General features: G+C 34.1%; 2 protein-coding genes across 5 annotated transcripts; both read left to right on the top strand.

Moving 5' to 3' along the window:
* Window positions 1–511: 511 nt before the first annotated feature.
* glrx2 (glutaredoxin 2) lies at window positions 512–4,094 on the top strand. Of its 4 annotated transcripts, none has more exons than XM_087302619.1 (4): window positions 512–546; window positions 1,181–1,244; window positions 2,871–3,047; window positions 3,173–4,094. In XM_087302619.1, the coding sequence occupies exons 2-4, from the start codon at window positions 1,182–1,184 to the stop codon at window positions 3,335–3,337; spliced, it is 405 nt and encodes a 134-aa protein (XP_087158745.1). In that variant the 5' UTR covers window positions 512–546; window position 1,181; the 3' UTR covers window positions 3,338–4,094. The 4 variants fall into 4 exon arrangements, with proteins under 4 accessions (XP_087158745.1, XP_087158746.1, XP_087158747.1 ...); XM_087302620.1 differs by having other exon boundaries at window positions 522–722; XM_087302621.1 differs by having other exon boundaries at window positions 522–610.
* Window positions 4,095–5,517: 1,423 nt separating this feature from the next.
* uchl5 (ubiquitin carboxyl-terminal hydrolase L5) lies at window positions 5,518–19,394 on the top strand. The gene is given in 11 exon segments (NM_213084.1): window positions 5,518–5,671; window positions 10,200–10,263; window positions 10,751–10,856; window positions 10,943–11,068; window positions 14,821–14,882; window positions 14,977–15,107; window positions 15,219–15,282; window positions 15,364–15,466; window positions 15,548–15,661; window positions 18,626–18,724; window positions 19,028–19,394. Coding segments are annotated over 11 exon segments (990 nt in total). The 5' UTR covers window positions 5,518–5,595; the 3' UTR covers window positions 19,073–19,394.
* The last annotated feature ends 3,870 nt before the right edge of the window (window positions 19,395–23,264 follow it).

Genomic DNA, 23,264 nt, shown 5'->3' on the forward strand with positions numbered 1-23,264 from the left:
TTTTGTTTCTCTTTTGTTTTGCTTTGTTCTGTTGTCTATTTTTGTTGTTATAGGATTTATACCTTTTCTGTGTATTTGTCTACGCTTGTTGAACGTTCCAATAATAAAAAAAAAACAATCAAAAAGAGTTTATATTGTTAGTTTAAATCACTATTCACTCATCAAATACGCGTGACAAGTGTTACATTTCTCAGTGTTTGTGAGGACGGACCAATCACTGTCGTTTGTGGATTTAAACAAGCTATTCACTGCTGCACATTTAGTTTTTCAGTAGCCTATATTATCTAATTAAAAAATTATACTTTACGTATATGTCACGCCCAAATCTTTATAGAAATTGAATGTTAAATATTTATAGTTAGTCATAGTTAATATTTTTATAGTAAATTATTTTTTGAGCCACTACGGCCCCCTAGAGGAAAATACGATTGTTGCTTCATATGTCTAATGAACAGAGGAGGGAGAATGGACAGGCTGGATGAATATTTGGCAGACTCGTGAAGGGCGGAGCTTGATACGTCAAATCAATGTTGTTCCGGTTGAGAGGTACGCGTGTGTTTTGGACTTTGTTATGAAATACAAGAAACGTCTTTCTTTACGTGTAAAGCCGGTAATGATTTTGGACGGCCTTATTTATTAAGCTACGCTCGACGTTATTTACACTCCACAATGTTTACGAGGGGCTGTTTCTACAAATCCAGACAGGCTTATCAGAGTCTAAGGTCATTATAAATATAATTAGTATTAGGTATATAATTGAACATATTTCATATTTACATTGAAATAAACAATGTTTGTCTCAAGTGCGACGTGTTTTTACTCTGTTCAGGACCGCACAAGTTAGCCCACTTTAGCAGACAAAGGCGATGTTGTATTTGGGGTCATTAGATGTTTAAATCCCCCCTGTGATCTGATCAGATTACGGTCTAGCTGTGAGGTCATTGTTAGTTAGTTGATTCAAGAGGAGACCACAGCAGTTTGAAGATGATTGACTTAAATTGCCAGTCGAATTCTCTTGTGTCTGCATTAACTGCGTTTGCTTTCCTAGTATCTTCAACATGTTTCTTTTACAGACCGGTGATTATTACAAGGTCATCGCGTGTGTTAATCTGTCTGTTGTTGTGTAAATGGTGGTGTTCTTTTCTCCTCAGTTTTACCTATATTCTTGTGCTTTATCTAGAATGGGGAACTTCTCGTCATCTGCGCCTGGGTTGTCAAGCTCAGCTTGTGGTCAGTTTGTGCAGGTAAGCTTTACCAGCCGAAAATTAACCATGGTTTTAATGAGGTAATATGTAGCAACTGTTTATTGTGTAATTTTTGTCATATTGATTGGTAAAAAGCAGTTTTCTACATGTATCATGGTTAGTTTGGGGTTACTGCTGCTTAATAACAATAAAAATAACATTTTTTGAATAAATAAAATCATGATTATTTTATACTGGTTTATTTTGGTTTCATTCAAATACTCATTATCATCTGAAGTCAATCTAAGGCTATATATACTTGCAACAAAGAGGAAAGTTTTGCAAGCAAGTTTCGAGAAATAAAAATAAATTTTGCAAACAAAAACAAAGAACTGCAAATAAAAAAAATCAAGCAGTCCAAAGAACTAAAATATGTATACGTTTTTTCCAGAAAGATTTTCGTTCGCAGTTATTTATCTTTTTTTTTTTTTTTTTTGTAAAATTACTTTTTATTTCTCAAACTGTATATATTGCAAGTATATATGGGCCTAGATTGACTCCATAGGTTAATGATTATTTGAATAAAACCGAAATGAACTGATATAACTTGTAAAAATTAACCATGGTTTAATTTATTCAAAAAAAGTTTGTTTATATATATATATATATATATATATATATATATATATATATATATATATATATATATATATATATATATATATATATATATATATAATAAACCACAATTTCTTATGTAATATGCAAAATATTTTTGTAGTTCTTTTTTTGTTTGCTAAATTCTTTTTTATTTCTCAAAAACTGAATTTTCCCTTTGCAATTTTTTTTTATTTTTTATTTTTATTTTTTTGCTCACTACATTATTTTTTATTTGCAAAACTTTTTTATGTTGCAAGTATATATTTTAGATTGTAGTATATAATCCTAGATTGACTCCATAGGTTACTGATTATTTGAATGAAACAAAATAAACCAGTATAACTCTTGTAAAAAATGAACCATGGCTTTATTTATTTTTAAAAAAGTTTTTTTATATTGTCGCTAAACCACAATTTCTTATATAATATGCAAAATATTTTTCCAGAAAATATTTTTTTTTATTATTGTTTGCAAAATTCCTTTTTATTTCTCAAAAACTGAAGTTTCCTTTTGTTATTTTCCTTTTTTTTATTTTTTAAAGATTTGCTTAATTTCTAAATTGTTTTGCAATAAACACTAAACTATACATTATTATTTTGTTTGCAAAACTTTCCTTTATGTTGCAAGTATATATGGCCCTAAATTGACTCCACACTTAACCTGATAAGGCAAACTGTCATAATTGCTCAGTTTTGCCATTCTAAAGCTTGTTTATGGTCTAGTATAAAATTGAATCAGTCATCATTAAATTGAAAAAGGTGTTTTGGTGACCATATATATATATATAATGGAAAGTTAACAGAATATATACACTTTTACTTTTATATATATTAAAATTATTTACATCAAACTTGGTCAATATTAATATTTCTTGTGTTGCACATTTTAAATTGTTTTAGCAGTTTTTAACAAAATATTATTATTAATAATAATTAAGTGTACAACCCTTATATGTTGTGTAATATATTCTGTCTTTAGGATGTTTTTATTTTTTGTAACCTTGTTTTTTTTTTTTTTTTTTATCAGGATATTGTGTCCAGTAACTGTGTTGTAATATTCTCCAAAACAACATGTCCTTACTGTAAGATGGCAAAGGGTGTCTTTAATGAGATTGGAGCTACGTATAAAGTTGTTGAACTGGACGAGCACAACGATGGTCGACGTCTCCAGGAGACTTTAGCGGAACTGACAGGTGCCAGAACAGTAAGTCTGGTCATTTATTTATATTTATAAAACCATGCCAAGACTCCTGTGTGCAAATTGGACTTTTACATGCAATGCAGTATGTTACTTTTGTCAAGTATTGTTGTCAACCTTGATTCTTTCAGGTGCCAAGAGTTTTTATTAATGGACAGTGCATTGGAGGAGGCTCAGATACAAAACAGCTCCACCAGCAAGGAAAACTTCTGCCTCTTATTGAACAGTGTAGGCCGTGCTGTTTAAATATGACACCTGAGGGCTCAGGAAATAGTCAAAATCAGCCTCATCAGTGATGCTTTCTGTAGTGTGTATTATATATAAACATGATGGTCACCTTTAAACAGCCTAAATACTAAATGTTTTAAATGTATATGCTGCTGTATAAAAAATACCTGCCTGATTTAATGACAATTAATGAGTATTGTTATTTTGTTTATAATATTCCTGAACATTTGTTAGCCCAAGTACAGAAATGCACTGTATATATTCCTGTAAGATGTAACACCAGATAATAAAAGTGTTTTTACTTTTACTTTTTAAGTTACAAAACCCCAGTATTTATGTAAAGTATATAAATATTTTTAAAAAATAATGTCAAAAATGTTCCATTGTTTTGTTTTTCTGATGTAAGTGCACAAACTCCAACTGGATTTACATAAAACCTTATTTTTTTACATCATTTAAAACAATTGTTTTGTACTTCTGCCTCTTATTGCCTTCTGGCCATGGTCAAAATCAACTTCCTCAGAAATACTTTTGCAATACTTGTCAGTATAATATAGAGATCATGCATTTGTGTCTTGAAATGTACAGTAAGCTGCTGCCTGGAAAAAAAGACAATAACAATTTAACAACAATGCTATTACTATTGTTATTTCAATGCACTGTATGCTTTCCTGTAAAGTGTAAAAGGCCTACCAATTTATGACAAATTTTACTTGCATTATAGAGTCACAAAACTACAGTAGTTATACTGTTTGAGCCATTCTATGCAAAGATCAACCTTGCCATGAGAAAAAAAATTAAAGTTTTCACACAAAATAAGGAAAATTTCTAGTTTTTTTTTTTTTTTTTTTTTTGGGCTTATATTTTACAGTATTAAACTGTATTATTACAGTATAGAGTACTGTATTTTACAAAAAAACTGAATAAAATTGCTATATAATGTTCATTTTCTATTGTAAAATAATTTTATCTTAATTTTACATCAAACTGTGCCAAAATTAATAGTTCTTGGTTTGTACATTTTTACATTAATTTTGCAGTGTTTAACAGAAAAATTAAATCATATTGTAACAACCCATATTCTACACTACCTGAGTCTTGTCGCCCATCCAAGTTTTAGGAATAACAAATAATAAAGACTTCTAGATGATCATTTAAATTCAAAAGGGGGTTATATGAAAGCTAAAGGCCTCTAGATTACGCTTTTTATGCCTTGATTTTTTTTTATTAGGACAGTAAGGTCTGACTTTGCTTAGACCAGGGGTGTCCAAACTCCAAACTAATCTTTGCAGGACACCGGCCCTCCAGAACTGAGTTTGGGCACCCCTAGTACTTTACAGTACTTTAAAAATGTCTGTCAATCTTTTCAAACAATTATATTTGATTTACCAAATTCACACAAGTGACAAATTCACATCTGTCACATCCACAAAGTTTTTTTCTTCATAAATGCAAAAATATTCAAGAAAATAAATTATTTATATAGTGAGACATTGGCGTTTGGTTAGCTTTTGATTAGCATTCTTTCTTTTCGGGTTGTGCAGTTTAATACACAGAATTTCTACAAAGTATGCTGTATACTGTAAACTCGCATACTTTTTTGGTCACATCCATGACATGTTTATTTTCCTCATTTAAATTATGAAAAATGTTTACAGCTTGATAATTTTCTCATCCTGTAACTCTGTGTTTAGTTGTTTTGGAAAATATGTTTCGATATAATGTTAACATACACTTTCTTTGTGTATTTATGTTATAACTTTTCACTGTAAATGTCACATCCATAACGGTGGAGTTGCTCCTAAAATGTATTTAATTTAAAATGAAATCTTCTTTGTCTCTGGTGTTAGCACACAAACACAAATTGGATTAAAATAAAGCCTTATTTTTAACACCAATGTAAACAAGTACTTATTTAAAACGGGATTTATGTAGAAATGGCAGCAATTTGAGGAATATTGTCGTGACTGAACACTAAAATGGCTGAATTAATGAAAATAAACCATTTTAGCGAGCTATTTTTACACTATGTTCTGTTTTTAACGTGTAAATGCTATTTTAGTTTAATTATCAACATTAACTTAAAAAACACTTTTGTTAGTATAATAAGATATACAAAAATCACTCACAAACACTCCAGAACACGCGGAGGCAGAAGCGCGCGCCTCACTCTTCCTGGATCCACATGAAGCAGAAGAATGACGCACGTCGAAAGGGATGCCGGGAAAACCACTGTGTGTGTGACTGTGAATGAGTCTCATTAGCCTTGTTGAGCCGCTACACGAGCACATTTTCTGTTTACTGTAAGATAAATATAATTTCAGAAATGGCGGGAAGCGCTGGGGAATGGTGTCTCATGGAAAGTGACCCAGGAGTTTTCACAGAGCTGATAAAGGGCTTTGGTAAGGACTCATTGTTTTTCTTTAATTAGCGGTGCGCGGGGGTGCGCTGGTGCTGCTTCAGTGATTTAGACTGCAAAAATAGGATTGATAATGTGTGGTTTAGGTAGTGTTTGACTGGGTGAAATAATCCACATAAGCCGATTTATTGAATGGGTCAGTGAATGAGTCAGCGCTGTTAATTAATGCACAATGACAGCTGCCTCACACACATTTGTGTGTAAATGTCAGTGGTCTTGTCTCAAAAACACTGAGCAGCCTTATTATAATATAAACTGTATCGTATGTGTGTGTTCTGAATGGTCGAGTCATATTTGTGCATCAGGAAGAGCTGCAGCATTTTGATATCATGATTTTATATGCATTATTAATAAATTTAGCATGTATTGTTTATATTTGGACATTCAAACATTCCCATTAACAATATAATTTTAGAAAAGTAATCTGCAAATTCTAAATGATGAAATTATTTTAGCACCTAATGACTATCAAACTTTTACAACACTCTTCACACAAATAAATAGTGCTAATGTTGTTTTCTAGTCATACTTGCATGCTAATGAAGCCTTCTAAGTAGAGTGGTAAACTATATGAGCCGTTAAATGAACAAATGTGTGAATATAACACCAACTTTACCTCAATATACACTCACCGGCCACTTTATTAGGTAAACTATTACCGGGTTTTACCCCCTTTTCCCTTCAGAACTGCCTTAATCCTTCATGACGTAGATTCCACAAGGTACTGGACAATTCCTCAGAGATTTTGGTCCTTATTGACATGATAGCATCACACAGTTGCTGCAGATTTGTCTGCTGCACATCTATGGTGGAATCTCCCGTTCCATCACGCCCCAAAGGTGCTCTATTGGATTGAGATCTGGTGAATATGGAGGCCATTTGAGCACAGTGAACTCACTGTAATGTTCAAGAAATCAGCCTGAGATGATTCGCACTTTATTACATGGCGCGTTATCCTGCTGGAAGTAGCCATCAGAAGATGGGTACACGGGTACACTGTGGGCATAGAGAGATGGACATGGTCAGCAACTACACTCAGGTTTTGACACAATGCCCAATTGGTACTAATGGGCCCAAAGTGTGCTGAGAAAATATCTCCCACCACCTGCCTGAATCGCTGATACAAAGCAGAATGGATCTATGCTGACGCCAAATTCTGACTCTACCATCTGAATGTTGCAGCAGAAATTGAGACTCATCAGACTAGGCAACCTTTTTCCAATCTTCTGTTGTCCAATTTTGGTGAACTTTTACAAATTGGAGCCTCAGTTTCCTGTTCTTTGCTGATCGGAGTGGCTCCCAGTGTGGTCTTCTGCTGCTGTAGCCCATCCGCCTCAAGGTTTGACCTGTTGTGTGTTCAGAGATGCTCTTCTGCATACTTTGATTGTAACGAGTGGTTATTTGAGTTACTGTTGCTTTTCTATCAGCTGGAACCAGTCTGGCCATTCTCCTCTGGCATCAACAAGGCATTTGCTCCCACAGAAATGCCAATTACTGGATTTTTTTTCCCTGACCATTCACTGTGAACCCTAGAGAAGGTTTTGCGTGAAAATCCTAGTAGATCAGCAGTTTCTAAAATACTCAGACCAGCCCTTCTGACACCTACAACTATGCCACGTTCAAAGTCACTTAAATCGCCTTTCTTTCTGATTCGGATGCTCGGTTTGAACTGCAGCAGATCATCTTTAACGTGTCTAAATGCACTGAGTTGCTGCCATGTGATTGGTTGATTAGAAATTAGCGTTAACAAGCAGTTGTACAGGTGTAATAAAGGATCCAGCAAGGAAATATTATGGCTGCACGATATTGGAAAAATCAGACATTGCAATATTTAGTTTTTCTGCGATATACATTGAGATATAAATAAAGTTTTACCAGATGACTTGAATAGCTCTATTTGGAAAGAAATAATTCATGTAGAGTGATTGGGGTGATTTTGTATGGGTGTGAATCCTGCATTAAAATAAATAGAGCAACAAAACAAGTTAAATTAACAGTGCTTTATGGTTTTCTGCAGAGTCAAACAGTATAAAGGTACAGAAATTGAATGATGAAATATAAAATACACTTTATTGTCTTCATTGTATTAATAATTGAGTACGTTTACTCTTCATTAAAGTTACAAATTGTGTCTGAATGCTTTACACTCTTTTAAATTGCCTTTAAAACACATGCAAATAATAAAGTTTCACTGTTGTTGGTATACTTTGCAATGAATTCACAAATCTTGATGCTGAAACTATATATTGTGCAGTCCTAAGCTGTTTTTTTTGTTATTATATTTATTTGCAGTTGTTACAATTTTATGTCGTAAGTTTGTATATATATATATATATATATATATATATATATATATATATATATATATATATATATATATATATATATATATATATATATATATATAATTTTTTTGGGCATTTGTACTAATTAAAAAAAAAAGGTTATTTATTTCATGGAACAAAATTGCGAAACATTGAACTTTCGGTTATGTAAAAATAGCACTTTTATAAATACCTCACCTACAGCTTATTGTAAAATATCTAAATATGTAATAGATGTATTTAAAAACTACATCAACACTTTACCGTCTTTTTTTTTTAAATTTTTTTTATTGTAAGTCAGTCTCACATAAAGCTATTGAGCCTTAAACAAAATTTGCCATTGAGTCCATTTGGTAATTAAAAAAAAACAAATGTGTATTTATATATATATATATATATATATATATATATATATATATATATATATATATATATATATATATATATATATATATATATATATATATATAATTTCTATGATTTACAGCTTACTGTCATACATGTAAATTATAAATGAACAAAAATATAAATGATTTTTTTTTAAATAAAAAAAATTAATTAAAACAAATAAAGGTGTGCATTTATAATTGAGATTATGTGAGGTGTTCCCCATAACTAATAAAGTTATAAAAATGTACAACATTGTTCGCATTGCAGGGCTCGAAATTAACTTTTTTATTTGGTAGCACCGGTGCTCCCAACTTCAAATATTTAGGAGCACCAAAATAAATTTAGGAGCACCAGAAAAAATTTAGGAGCACCCACCAAAAATGATCGAGCACCGCTGCAAATTGCTTTTTAAGGGATTTATTGTATTTTAAAACAACATTAATAAGACTGACAAAAACCAGAAACAACTATCTAACTAATGCTGCGAAGACATTGATATTTGTGTGCAATAATTCCAAAATGAATGTCTAATAATTAGGCCATAGAATATTAATGATGATAAAAAATTACAATAATAGTAATGAATTCCATTTCTCATTATGATGCTGCCTTGAATGTGCATGAATGTAGGTTATCTGCTATAAAAAGTCTGTTACTTTATGAAAAATAATTGTATAGTTTGCATCAAACAAAAATGAAGCATTGCAGTAAGAAATATTTATTTTGTACTGCTGTTTTTATATGCATGTCAATTTAATACATAATATTTCTGCTACAAAACAAACAAAAGATTATAATAAATCATTCAATTCAATGATGAAAGCTGCAAAGCAGTCATCAGTAAATAAATAAAAAATTAAAATAATATACACCTCAAAAAAGAATGGACAAAGGAAAGAAAGTAAAGTCTCACTTCTATTACTCTTTAAAAGTTTTGGTTTCAGTTTGTGTCAATTTAAATGTTCAGTCTGAGCTGATCTTCATTTTTCTGTGTTAGTGGAAAAGCAGGCGAGTCAGCCGACCTATTTTATGAGCAGGCAGAGCAGGATTTTTGCGCTAACCATCGGCGCAATTCCGCTGTTTGTTATGAAACGCAGTTTCAGTGTAAAATTAGTAAAGGCGAGCTTCTTTGGCGATGATGTACAGTATTAGATTTGACTTTTAGCGGACATTTGCGCTGAACACGCAGTGAATGCAACGCATGGAGATTCGAGCACCTTAAGCGCGTACTCGATTGATCTCAGCTGGCGGATCATTATTCACCGCGTGACGTGTCATGATCGCTTTCATCTGCGCCTCAACTTTAGGTGGGGTTTGCAAACCTGTGTGCTTTAAGTTTTCACTCTTCTGCCGTTTGCATTTCCCGTGGTCATAAAAGCTCCTTCCCTGTGATCTGACAGCAGAATACCTTGAGTGAATGACAGCTAATATGAACCAATATAGCGGCAGGGAAGAGCGATTCAGCACGTGTTTAGAAAAAAATCAAAACAGGTCGCACTACAACCATTATCTGCAGTCGCACTAATGCTCCCAGATATATTATGAGGTCGCATAGATTAATTTTCGGGCGCATATGCGACCAAAATGGTCGCAATTTCGAGCCCTGCATTGTAATCCAGGTTTGGTTTACATTAGTGTGGGTGATTCCAGAAGAGACAGGTTTTTACATTAGATTCAGAATATACTGTAATGCTTACACATTGCTTTAACAATACATGAGAATTATTTGAAGTCAATTTATCATTATTGATGCATTCAATTGTCTTGCGGTGATGATTTCTCTGTTGTTGTCATCAGGATGCAAAGGTGCACAGGTTGAAGAGATATGGAGCATGGAGCCAGAAAACTTTGAAAATCTGAAGTAAGCAATATGTATCAGTGGATTACTGCAGTGCTTTCCACACATAGGGTTTACTTGGGTGACCGCCCAGATATACTAACGGCCACCCAAGTACATTTATTACATAGGTTATTAGCTATACATATCTAAAATGCTTTGGTATAAGAGTTTGCTTTGAACTTGAAAGAGAGAGGAGCAGATTTGACCTGTCAGTAAGTACATAAGGCTCCTGAATAGCATAAAAGAGAAATTGTAGATGGTTTTACTTTAACCCATTGAAAAGAAATCGTGTATAACTGTCATAATAAATACAATTATTGTTAAAAACTAAATTGTGTTTTGTTTGTCACATATAGTTAACTATTTATGTGATGTGGGCAAATGGTGTGTATCAGTCCGGCTACCACCGCGAGTATATTTCAAACCTGTGGGAAGCACTGCACTATGTGCATCATTCTACAGTACAAATGTTTTAACTTCAATTACTTATAAATGTAAATCATTTCAGGCCTGTTCATGGTCTGATTTTCCTCTTCAAGTGGCAACCCGGTGAGGAGCCAGCGGGGTCTATTGTTCAAGACTCAAGGCTGGATCAGATCTTCTTTGCCAAGCAGGTGCATAACTATTTTCTTCCTAATTCTTCTGTTAAAAAGTTAAAAGCAATATTTGAGTGGTAATATTTGCAAATGTACTATTTCAGGTCATCAATAATGCCTGTGCGACTCAAGCGATCATCAGTGTGTTGTTAAATTGCACACATCCTGATATGCTCCTCGGGGAAACGCTGACAGAATTCAAAGAGTTTTCAAACAGTTTTGATGCGGCGGTAAGTTGGTGTATATTGTATTTACTTGATATTCAGAGGGAAAAGGTGGTGCCTATGTAGCTTTTGTATGCCTTTGTTTTATTTGTTTGCCTGTAACCTATAGAAAAGCTTGTGGAAGAGTTATGAAAATTGGCACACTGAAAAAGGACAGGCTTAATATTAATTACAGTAATTGTGGAGCCTCTAAAATAATTGCTTTAGCATAGCTGTAAAAATTAATTTCCAACAGTTGTACATTAATTTCAAACTTGTGCTAGACTGTCATATAATTGTCAGTACTAGGCATCTAATTGTCAACAAAACTGGCTTCGATCATGTAGACCATTTCAATGGGGTGATGTCATTGGCCCATGAACATTTCCTGCTTGTTCTCAAACTATTTCATAACTATAACAAGAGGCAATTTAATCATTTCTTGACATTAAAACAGCTGTCATAACATTATTTATCAATATGCAGACATTTTGGGATTCTCAGGAAATATGGAAGTTAAAAATGTAAATCAGGAAATATGTTAGGACTTTTGTTATCGTTTACATCCATCAAATTTCTATACAAAATGATCCTGGCAAGAAAATATTTAGAATTTACAGCAAAATCGACATAATCAATTTCACCAATTGTTTTACGAAGCATGATTTGAGCAGACTTGAAAAACTACAGCACACTGCCACCTACTGGTCAAGATGTGTAAAGGAATGCTTTTTGTTGCTTGTAACTAGGCCCACACAGGCACAGAATTCCGCAGATATTTAGCCCATCATTGATTCTGTTATTTACTTTTGTAAATGTGTTTAAATTTATATTTATTCAGTTTTTAAATTAATTTCAGTAATATTATTGACTAATATGAAAATATTTATTTGATTTACTTACAATATAGTTTTACAGTAATATTTTCTGTCTTTTAGTAGAGATTTTATATGAGAGACTTTTTTTGTTTACCAAATAAAGTGAATCTAATTGGATTTGGATTTATGGATATGGATGTAATACAAGTTAAAAAGGTATTACTTTTTATTTCATATATTAACATTTTAGGCGACACAGTGGCACAATAGGTAGTGCTGTTGCCTCACAGCAAGAAGGTCGCTGGGTCGCTGGTTCAAGCCTCGCCTCAGTTGGCGTTTCTGTGTGGAGTTTGCATGTTCTCCCTGTGTTCACCTGGGTTTCCCCCGGGTGCTCCGGTCTACAGGTGAATTGGGTAGGCTAAATTGTCCATAGTGTATGAGTGTATGAGTGTGTGTGTGTGTGTGTGTGTGTGAATGAGTGTGTCTGGATGTTTCCCAGAGATGGGTTGCGGCTGGAAGCATCCGCTGCATAAAAATGTGCTGAATAAGTTGGCGGTTCATTCTGCTGTGGCGACCCCGGATTAATAAAGGGACTAATCCGACAAGAAAATTAATGAATATTATGGTTTTAGTTACGATACTCCCAAAATCATTCCGCATAATCTGCAGATTTTTAACAAAATTCTGTGCAGAAACAGCTAAAATTGCAGATTCCGTCTGGCCCTACTTATAACATAACAATTTGGCCAAAGGTAAATCTAGAATCAAATTTGGTGTGGCATATGGATTAAAAACTGTATGCATTTCAGTAGGGATGCACCAATGTGAAAATTACCTTCTTAATAATAACTCTTTAAATTTGGAGACCAGTAGCTGATACATTAGCCGATATATATATATATATTGATTACTTCTCTGTTTTTTTCTGCATGATTACAAAAACAAAAGGCAAACCCATAAAGTGAGCAACTGATTTTATTTTTAAACCTTAATCTCTAAGCCATTGTTTTCTACGGCCAGCTTTTTTAATATAAATAAAGTCTACATAATATATAAAGCACCCAAATCAATGAACATAAACCAAATAAGCAGCAGACATCAAGCATGTGCAGTGGTTCAACCAGCGGAAATAATGCAAAATTTATCTGCTAAATGATATCGGCGTGATTTTGTTATCTTAGCAAGCTATATTAAAAATAGAAGTTATCGGCCGATATTAATCTGCGCACTGATATATCGTGCATCCCTACATTTTAGACATCAGTTATTCTAAGTTTGTGTTAAAAATGTAATAGTGAGAGTGACTTTCACTTTAAGTGCTGTATTTTTAAGCTTAGTGTTACATAACTTTATGGTTCTTCAAGTCCTAAAGTAACTAATATTTTAACCTAAAGTAAATAGTATTTCTGAAAGTTTTAAAAACTAATATGGTCCTATTATGTGTGGCTTTATAGGATCCAACGTTAACATTTAAAAGTCCATATTCATTTAAATACCGAACATTTAAAAGTCCATATTCAGGATGATATATTTCCAAATGAAATGGAATATTTAGTTGGGGGCGGGGTTTTATTTTTGCGCTCCGCCTCACATTTTTAACTTGCAGCATACTAATGGTTGGAAGAGCGTGGCTAAAGCATATTAAGTTCATCTCAATCTACAGAGAAGGAGGGCCATTTTAGTCAGGAAGCAGAAGAGGGTTAGATTTTGATTGAAAGATTTTCTGTGGATTAACTTGCACAAATTTATTGGTCACCTTAAGAAAGACAATGTGCGCAGTCAAAATAAACATTGTAAATTTTGATTTCATACAGCCTTTAAGTCAAAACTCATCCTAGATCAGTGTTTCTCAACCACATTCCTGGAGGACCACCAACACTGCCTGTTTTGGACGTCTCCTTTGGCTGTCAATCCCATTACAGGGCTGTGCCCGAAACCACCTACTATTCAGTAGGTACTACATTTGAATGTAAACGTTCTACTCGGCCGTTAGAAAAGTACGTTCTTTACAGCATGAATGTGAAAAGTATGAATGGAATTCGAACGTACTATATCCGCCTTTTTGTCATGGTCACGTGACCTACCTGCGTCAGTTGCGTCGCTTCACTCCCATTCATGAATTCTCTCGTGGGGCATCATGGGATAGTGCAGCATGCATGGGATGCGCAGTTCAGAATCTCGCTGGAAGTAGTAAGTCATCCGTGTACTTTTCGCATACTGATTTTCAAATTCTGTAAATTCGAACATACTACTCAGCTCGCACACTGATTTTAGTGTACTGTATAGTATGGAAGTATGCAGTTTCGGACGCAGCCCAGGTCTTTCAGTCTCTACTAATGAGCTGATAATCTGAATCAGGAGACATGGAAAATGTGCAGAGCTGGTGAACCTCCAGGAACGTGATTGAGAAACACTCTCGTAAACCATTTTTCTGATCTTCTGGTAAATTGAGTTCAAGCATGCTGGTATCAAATTATGAAAGTTATTAATATTTCAAACTGAATGATGCAATAATAGATGTTAAGCTGCATTTCTGCAATGCTTTTGCATATGGACACCTCAAAGCAGCGAGGGAGAAAGGGAAGTTTGTTGTCATTTTCTTTGGGTTTTTGTTTTAGCAGGAAATTTAGGATTATTTCCCTGTAAGTTAGTTCTCTTTTTGTTTATTATTATGGCCTGGATTACCTTCTGAAGAAATGTTTCCAAGATCTTTAGTTTTGAAAATAACCATTGTTATTCCTTGCTGAATATCTGTTGTGGTCATAGTAGGCTGAGACAGAAGAGAAAACCCCTAAATGTATTATTTCAAATTTTAATTTCTCTTTTTGTTATTGTATCCGCCTACCCTTGACTGGTCGGGACGTAACACATCCCACATCTATTAGTGAGCAACGCCACCTATTGGTCAATATTATAGCAATTTCATAACATGTTTCTAAAGTTGTCTAACTTTTTTCCTAGATGAAGGGTCTTGCTCTTAGTAACTCTGAAGTAATTCGACAAGTTCACAACGGCTTCGCCAGGTAGTTTTTTCACTTTTATAAAACCTTTTTCCTTTTTTTTAACCAGATTTTAGATGCCATTTATAATGCTTTTGCATTTTTTTTTTATCTGAAGACAGCAGATGTTCGAGTTTGATGCTAAATCAACGGCTAAGGAAGAGGATGCTTTTCATTTTGTGAGCTATGTTCCAGTTAACGGACGACTGTATGAGTTGGACGGACTTCGTGAAGGACCAATAGATTTGGGTAGATTTGAAAAAGAGATTGAATAATTTTGTAGTTTGTATTATTATTATTATTATTATCATTATTATCACTATTATTATTGTTAATAAAAAATGCTGTTCACATTGCCAGGTGTATGTAACCAGGATGACTGGATCAGTGCTGTACGGCCTGTCATTGAGAAACGAATACAGAAGTAAGCATGATTTATTTCAAGTCAATCTTGGAAAGATCAGTTTTATTTAATTAATACTCATTCTAACTATACTAACTTCAGATACAGTGAGGGAGAGATTCGATTCAACTTGATGGCCATCGTTTCTGACCGTAAGATGATTTATGAAAAGAAGATTGCTGAACTGCAGGCTCAGCTCACAGAAGTAAGACCTTCTGAATGTGTTAGATATATTGTGTGTGACAGAATTAGGAAGGATGCTTAAAGACATTACTGGTGTTTACAGGAAGAGCCGATGGACACAGATCAAAGTGGAAATCATCTGAGCTCCATCCAGTCTGAGATCGCCAAGTATCAGCTCCTCATTGAAGAGGAGAACCAAAAACTTAAAAGATACAAGGTATGAACATGGATCTTTTCTGACTGAAGGTCTTTGTTCACTGAAGTCTGAAATTTTCATATATTTTTTTTCATATTCATATCTGAAAATGTGCCATGCACACAAACCTTGCGCACCAGTCCAATGCATATTATTAATTCATTCTGATAAATGCCAAACATTTTGAGTCATTTCAAGCAATGATACTTTATTCTGCTGTCTTCTTCAAGGAAGAAAAAGAAAGAGGAATATGCTGCATATTGTGTTCATTCAATGCTTCATAGAGAGGCAGGGGAGTTCAGCTCAGTATCAAAGAGCTGCGCTTGACCATCCTTAAATGCAAAAAAGTTTATTATGGCAAATGACACATTCTGTCTTATATTTTGCATAGTGTTTGTCATAAACTTATTTATGGCTCAAGTGACGGTATTTTGTATTTTGCCTTTCGTTTGTACAGTGGCTCTGAACTGTCAAAACACCTCAAAGCGCTTTTTCAAGTGCCAAAAATGAAAAAAAAAAAAAAACCCAGTTGATTTTTTTTTTTATGACAGACAAAAGTTTTTGAAACAGTGTGTCAACACGATTCATACAATATAAGGTCGAATTAATTTTTAACTTAATACGGATGAACATTTACAGCCCGCCGTCTTCCTTCCTCCGGCCTGCAACTGATGTCAAAAATATAACCGAGATTTGGCCCACCAAAACAGATATTTTTGAACCACCACCTTTGTTGTGCAGTCGTGTCTAGCTACTTGTGGTTTTGACCCGCCACCTAGTCGACATTTTAAGTACTGCGTTCAGTTTAGTTTTACTTTCATTTTCTCTTAGTGTACAGCCAAGAGTAAAGCCTGATTTATACTTCTGCGTCGAGTGATCGGATGCATGCCCTGCGCGTTGTTGTGCATTTATACTTCTGCATGCTGTTTGTGTTGCTCTGCACACTTCCCAAACGCTAGCTGGCAGTGAGGTTTTTATATTTTTGAGTTTCTTCACTGGTGTTTGTTTTTTCTGAATTCTACTTGATTGTAGAAGTAGCCCAAACTCGCTCATTTGCAGGAGGGAATCAGAGGATGTGCAACAACTTTAATCATAATATAAACACAAAGCAAAACTTTCCATCTGGAGCTCCTTCACGGGACTCGACGCTTGTAAACACTCTCTCCAACGGGTTTGCATGGTTCTTAGTACTGCCCACTTATATCTACCAAGCCGACCGATCACAGAGCTGGCGCTATGCATTTTTGTAATGTGCAGTTACATTTTTTGAGAGGTGCGCGTCAGCCACGGCGAGGGCTATGCGTCCGCACAGCTCTAGTTTTGTAAATATTCAAGGGTGGTTTGATTGTTATCAGTTTCATACCACTTCTTTGTGGCTTATACATTATGCTGGTGGTGTAACGAATATAGTTTTGCCAATATTTGATTCAGATGATCTCATACAGTAGATTTTCCTCATTTGCTTATTAAGATTTGCATATAAACTATGTACATTAGTTAAATTGTTCTGCTAGTTGAATTGAACTAATTAAAGTAAATGTGAATATATTCATACTTTTCTCCTCATTGTTGTAGTTTTCTAATAAAGAAAGATATTGAGAAGAACAGTTGCCCAGAAAGTCACTTATGTTACCCAAACTGCTTTCTGCTGTTCTTACACTATTGGGACAATACAATTGGTTGGGACAGAATAATAATAGTTATGCCAATTAGTTGTAGTATTTTCATAGCAATTTAAACTACCTCTTCAATATGTACAACAAGACACAAGAAGCTAAAGTTTTTGACTGCATATACTCTGTGGAAGAATGACTGAGTGTGTTTAACTATCGGACATACACACAACCACAGATGCATTTTACAGCTATGTGACGTGATAAACGTGCGGTTTTGCATTAATACTAGTGGAAGGTGATGCTTGAAATATAAACCTCATGTCTGTTGTCCTAAGATGCATCAATTCTGTCAGGTTTCCACTTATTTTGTGCTTGAATGTTAAAATAGTCCTCCTATAAATTGTCAGTCACTGAAATGGCCCCCCACCAATTTAAGTTTGAGACCCTTGCTTTATAAGGAGCTAATAGCTTTTAAAGATTTATATTATTATACATATTATTATTATTAGTAGTAGTAGTAGTAGTGGTAGTAGAAGTAGCATTATTATTATTACTATTATTAGTAGTAGTAGTAGCAGCAGCAGCAATAGCAATATGTTAACATATATTATTATTTTCCTCTATTGTAATTTAAGTATATGTAACTACATTTTTGTTTGTTGGTATTAGTATTATTGTTATTACTATTATTGTCATTGCTCCTTTAAGATCTATTTTAATGTCTAAATTCTGTTGCAGTACTAATATTTTGAGTTGAGCTTTTGATTTTAACTTAAGTTATTTTTATGTGCATTTGTTGTATTTGTAAATTTTTTGTGCTTGATTTATTGTTTTTAGCTTATTTAAGTATTAACATGATATTTCTCATTTTTATTTATTTTATTTATTCATTGTTAATTGGTTTATTATTGTTTTTAGCTTGCCATTTGAAAAGCAAATCAATAAATTTTTAAAATAATAAATGATATAAAAGAATTCAAAATATTAATTATTTGCATTATAAAATATGAAATAAAGAATATATTGTTATTAGTACTAATAGCAGTTGTAGTAGTACATTAGTTATAATGAGTACTAAGAAATGCTAGTTGTGCAATATATTATATCAATATTTTTTTAAATAGTTCATTTATACTAATATTTAATTTTCAAATCAATTTTATTGTTACCATAAACAGTTTATAATACTAACAACAATACTTTTACTAATTTGAAAAGTTAAACACAGTATCATATAAAATATTAGATTTTCTCTAGTCATCATATAAATTATTCAATATTATCACTTTTATTAATAGTATTAGTTGTTGTCGTTCTACAGAAAAATACTAAATACAAATATTTATGTATTTATTTACTTTTTTTAAAGGTTGAGAACATCAGAAGGAAGCACAACTACCTACCCTTTATTATGGAGCTCCTGAAGACTTTGGCTGAATATCAGCAGCTGATCCCACTGGTGGAAAAGGTAAATAATCAGATAAGTGTGCAGGATTTTCTCACACCACTAGAGGGCGGTGCTGTTGCTTTTTTATTTTATATATATATATTTTTTACTACTCCAGCCTTTGAGCTTGCAGTGTTTACTCATTTGTTAATTCCATTGCATTGAAAGCTTGTGTAACCTCAAAATGTAACAGCACGTTTGCATCCATTCACACAGCGCAACGCCTTTTTCATGACAATGTAGTATTCAAATTCCCAGTTCTAGGAATTGTATATTTAGTCTAGAAAGATGAATAAAAAAAGTCTTTGTCCTTTTATTTTACAGGCAAAGGAAAAACAAAGTGCCAAGAAAATACAGGAAGCAAAGTAAATCCACATCGTTAGAGCCGGTTTAATTTTATGCCACGGATTCGCTTGGTGTTTTACATCCCATAAAAGGAGCAGCAGGAAGTGAAGTTGAGCCTTGTCATTTCCTTCATGTCTGTGTATGCATGCGAAGAGATGTTAAAATAATGTCGTATTTTCATATAAACCTCATTTGTTCAGTAATAGTGTTTCATGTTTTCTTTAATTTCCTATTCGCACGAGTCTTACTGTAAAATACTGTACATTAAAGCACTGATCTATTATTATTGTTTGATAATGAGCAGAATTAGAATGGTTATAATTAAATGATATACCTGTCAAAAGCCTTTTGGATTATATGATGTGTCATTAAGCAGCATTAATAACACATGGAAAACCTCTGTGTGTCTGTTAAGCAGCTGTTTTTAAGGAACTGAGTTGCTTTAAATGGCAGTTTCGTGTTTCTCTTGTTTGTAAATAGAGCTGATTTTTCGTCTTGGTGTTTCTGGAATGTTTAATTCAGGAGTGTGACGCAGACTTGCATGGGCAGACAGGCTGCGGTCAAGCTTGACACAAACCTAGTAATCATGAAACTGCCTTTATTTCCATGTGCTGTTCTGTTCCTCGAATATTTCACTGCCTAAACATTGTTTTCTCAGAGAATTGTCTGTTTGATGCAAAAACTGGTTTTTGAGGTGTAAATATTTGGACATTTAAAGATAGAAACATATACATGCGTTTTGTTTTTCTATTAACAGTAATGGGTGCAAATGTCCAGCTTTTCACATGTGTATCCAAGTTGACTGACAAAATTGTTTCATTATAAAAGTAGACACAAGTCACACTGAGGGGGAAAATTGACATTTATCAGAAACAACTTGGAGCTTCTTACTCAGACACTGTAGCGCCACCTATTGGTCAAAATCTGTGTGTTCCAAAAATTGTGCGCTAGTGATGCGCAGATCAGCTGAAATGACACCCGAATCCGCGGCTTCATACTAATCATCCACCCGCCCACACATATAGTTTTATCTGATATATATCTCCGCATGATATCTCCGCATCGTCACTTTAATAATTTAATTCTTTGTTTTAGGCATGATGATTGGTCACCATGGACATTAACAGCAGATTCAGTGAGCTAATCTGCACATCTCTGAAAGTAAAATAATATGTTAATCGTAAACGGAAACAACGGAACTAGACAACAAAAAGGGTGCCACTTCAGCCTAAATGGCAGCTATGTTATGTTTACTTGGCCTTTTTCTTCGCACTGTGCAAAAACAGAATAACATCTACTGTGCCTGGATTCGGGCGATTCCGCCTTGCCTCCCAAACGCGGCTGGCTGCACTGAATGAGCCTTCGCTCACACCCCGTGTTGTAGGAATGAACAACATTCTGCTCGCATTGCACTGCAGTCGAGAAAATAAGCAATCTTGTTTGTTCCAGAACGATAGCAGATTTTCCTCTGATGACTCCTCTACCTGAAACTTTGAACAGTAGGCTACTCTTGCACTTCATCCATTATTATTGGGTGTCTCATATCTTCCCGTTCTGCAAAGTCCACTCTCTGCTTTTTCGCTGGTCGACTGCCATGTCCCGCTACATCCACCCGCAACCGACTCACAATTAATCATAATGTATTTTTTTATTACCCGACCCACCCCCACGAATTATCGGCAGGGCCTGTCGATATAACCGCCATCCGTGCATCACTAGTGTGCACACATAGACTCTTCAGCCCCCTATGATCTTTTGCGCTGGAAATTTGGAAGGACTCCTCCCTATGCCCTAATCCTCTCAAAGCTGTCACTCTGCAGAGTAAACCCTTAGAGGAAATTAGGGCATTGGGATGAGCCATTAAGAAAGGAATGGAGTGTCTTTAGTACAAAATCATCTACTCTTTTTGGCAGTGCCACTGTGTAGTCAAACATTATATAGGATATTTAGCAAAATCCCAATCACTTTAGCATTTGTTATAGTTTTCTTGTAATTCTAATTATGGCATAATCAGCCAAACATACTGTTCATCATTTAGGTTTTGTTTAATTACCCGCTTTAACAACATAGACTTAATTCAGGCCAAGACGGCAAGAAAAAATCTATTCAAGTTATGTAAAATGGTTATCATTTTAATATTAACATCAGCGGTTTTGCATCTGAGCAGTGGTGTAAATCACCGAATTACAAATAATCAGATTACTGTAATTGAGTAGTTTTTTCAGAAGTTGTAATTTACTGTCATTTTAAAAATTACTTCTTTTACTTTCTCTTGATTTTAGTGCTGTATCTATATACATTTACTCCACTACTTTTCTTCAACCTGCAGTCCCTACTTTATTTTTTCTTGTTTATGGGGATTAGAAAACGTCAAACCTAAAATATCAACGTCTAAATATGTAAAAGTGACGTTGTGTGGACATTACCACTATGATGACTATCAGACGTTGGATTTTGGTTGCCATACCTGACGAATAAATGTTAGTATTTCATGTCAATATGATGTTGGTTTAAGATGTTGGCCTGACATTGGATTTTGGTCACTTTCCAACACAACTTAAAATCAACCTAATATCAACCTCGTTTGACGTCATTATTTTACATCATAATAACGTTGTCTTTAGATGCTGGCTAGACATTGAATTTTGGTCACCTGATATCACAACCTAAATCTAACCTAAATTTTTCAGTTAGATTAGGTAACTTCTTATACTGATCTCACTTGTGGCCTCCCTTCAGGCTCAGTCTTAAAACTTTTAGTCTTTAAAACAGTCTTTAAAACAAAATTGTTGAGTGAAATATAAAATCATTTATAAAAAAATTTTCAGTACTCTTTCCATGACTGCAAATGTGTAAAACATAAATGCAAATTTAGTGTCCCACCCATATGAGCTGAATTAGAAACACCTAGCATATTGTTATTATTATTTTGTAATTTGATGCAAATATCATAAACCACAAAATATAGCTTAATGTTTATATATATTTTTTGGGAACACCAGACATTTATTTTACATCATAAAGGTCATGTCCCCTATAAATGAAACGTCAACTTTCTCAGCCTTGGATTTTTGCCTGACTCGTGCTAGCTGTCCTAAAGATGAAGTGATGGAAACTCAAGTAAGTGTTGTTCATATGAACTGAATGTAGTTTAAACAGTTTCAGTGTTAAAGCAGACGTTTAAATCACTGGTCTTTGGCAATGGCTTTGTGTTTTTCATCAGTCGTTTACTCGGCGGTGTTTCTATTTTAGCCGAACTGTTTATTTACATTCTTTCAAACTCTACAGACCAGAAGTGACCTTAAAAGAGGGCCTGTAGGACATGATAACCGTGTCACGGCGCAGTTTATAGTTTATCCTTTTCAGGAAAGAGAACATACTATCATCGAGTTGTTACCGTCACACTATTGCTATAATGTAAAATATGCAGAGTTGCATTGTGACGCACGCATGCTTATAAAAGTGTACAGCGCGATCCGGTTAGTCTCGATCATGTGAAATATGTAACTTGCCAAAAACTGTGTTAATGTGTGCATTTGCCTACAAATGTGTGTGCATGATTTCGGTTCAGTTCATGAAATATTCCAGGTATTTGTTACAATTACATAAGATGAGCGAATAACTGCAAAGTTATTAAAACGTTATTAAAAAGTTATTAAAAAGAGTTAAAGAAAACGAATGCTTTAAATATGCTTTTGGATAGTTATGTCACTCTGAAAAAAATGTATATTTACATAAAGTTCAATGAAGTGCATTAGGCGGTTAGCAGTATTTACTCTACTTACATAATGCACTTATTAGTATATTATTATTATTATTAAACCTCACAAAGTATTTTTCAACAAATGTTTAACAAAAGGCATAGACAAAGTTATGTATTTGTTTACATTTTAAACTTTTAAATGTAAACACTCACCGGTCACTTTATTAGGTACACCACACTTTTATACCAGGTTAGACCCTCATTTGCTTTCAGAACTGCCTTAATTTTTCATTGCATAGATTCAACAAGTTACTGGAAAATTCCTCATAGATTTTAGTCCATATTGACCTGATACCATTATGCCGTTGCTGCAGATTTGTTGGCTGCACATCCATGATGTGAATCTCCCGTTCCGCCACATCCCAAAGCTGCTCTATTGGATTGAGTTCTGGTGACTGTGGAGGCCATTTGAGAACAGTGACTGCATTGTCATGTTCAAGAAACCAGTCTGAG

This window comes from Danio rerio, chromosome 22 (assembly GCF_052040795.2).
Source record: "Danio rerio strain M-AB ecotype USA chromosome 22, GRCz13ab, whole genome shotgun sequence".
In the NCBI taxonomy this organism is placed as follows: domain Eukaryota; kingdom Metazoa; phylum Chordata; class Actinopteri; order Cypriniformes; family Danionidae; genus Danio; species Danio rerio.

Bases quoted from the DNA above. Each gene is read 5' to 3' on its own strand.
- glrx2 (XM_087302620.1), top strand. From the start codon at position 670: ATGTTTACGAGGGGCTGTTTCTACAAATCCAGACAGGCTTATCAGAGT. The intron at 1,245-2,870 runs GTAAGCTTTACC...TTTTTTTATCAG, and splicing joins CTTGTGGTCAGTTTGTGCAG to GATATTGTGTCCAGTAACTG. The intron at 3,048-3,172 runs GTAAGTCTGGTC...TGATTCTTTCAG, and splicing joins AACTGACAGGTGCCAGAACA to GTGCCAAGAGTTTTTATTAA.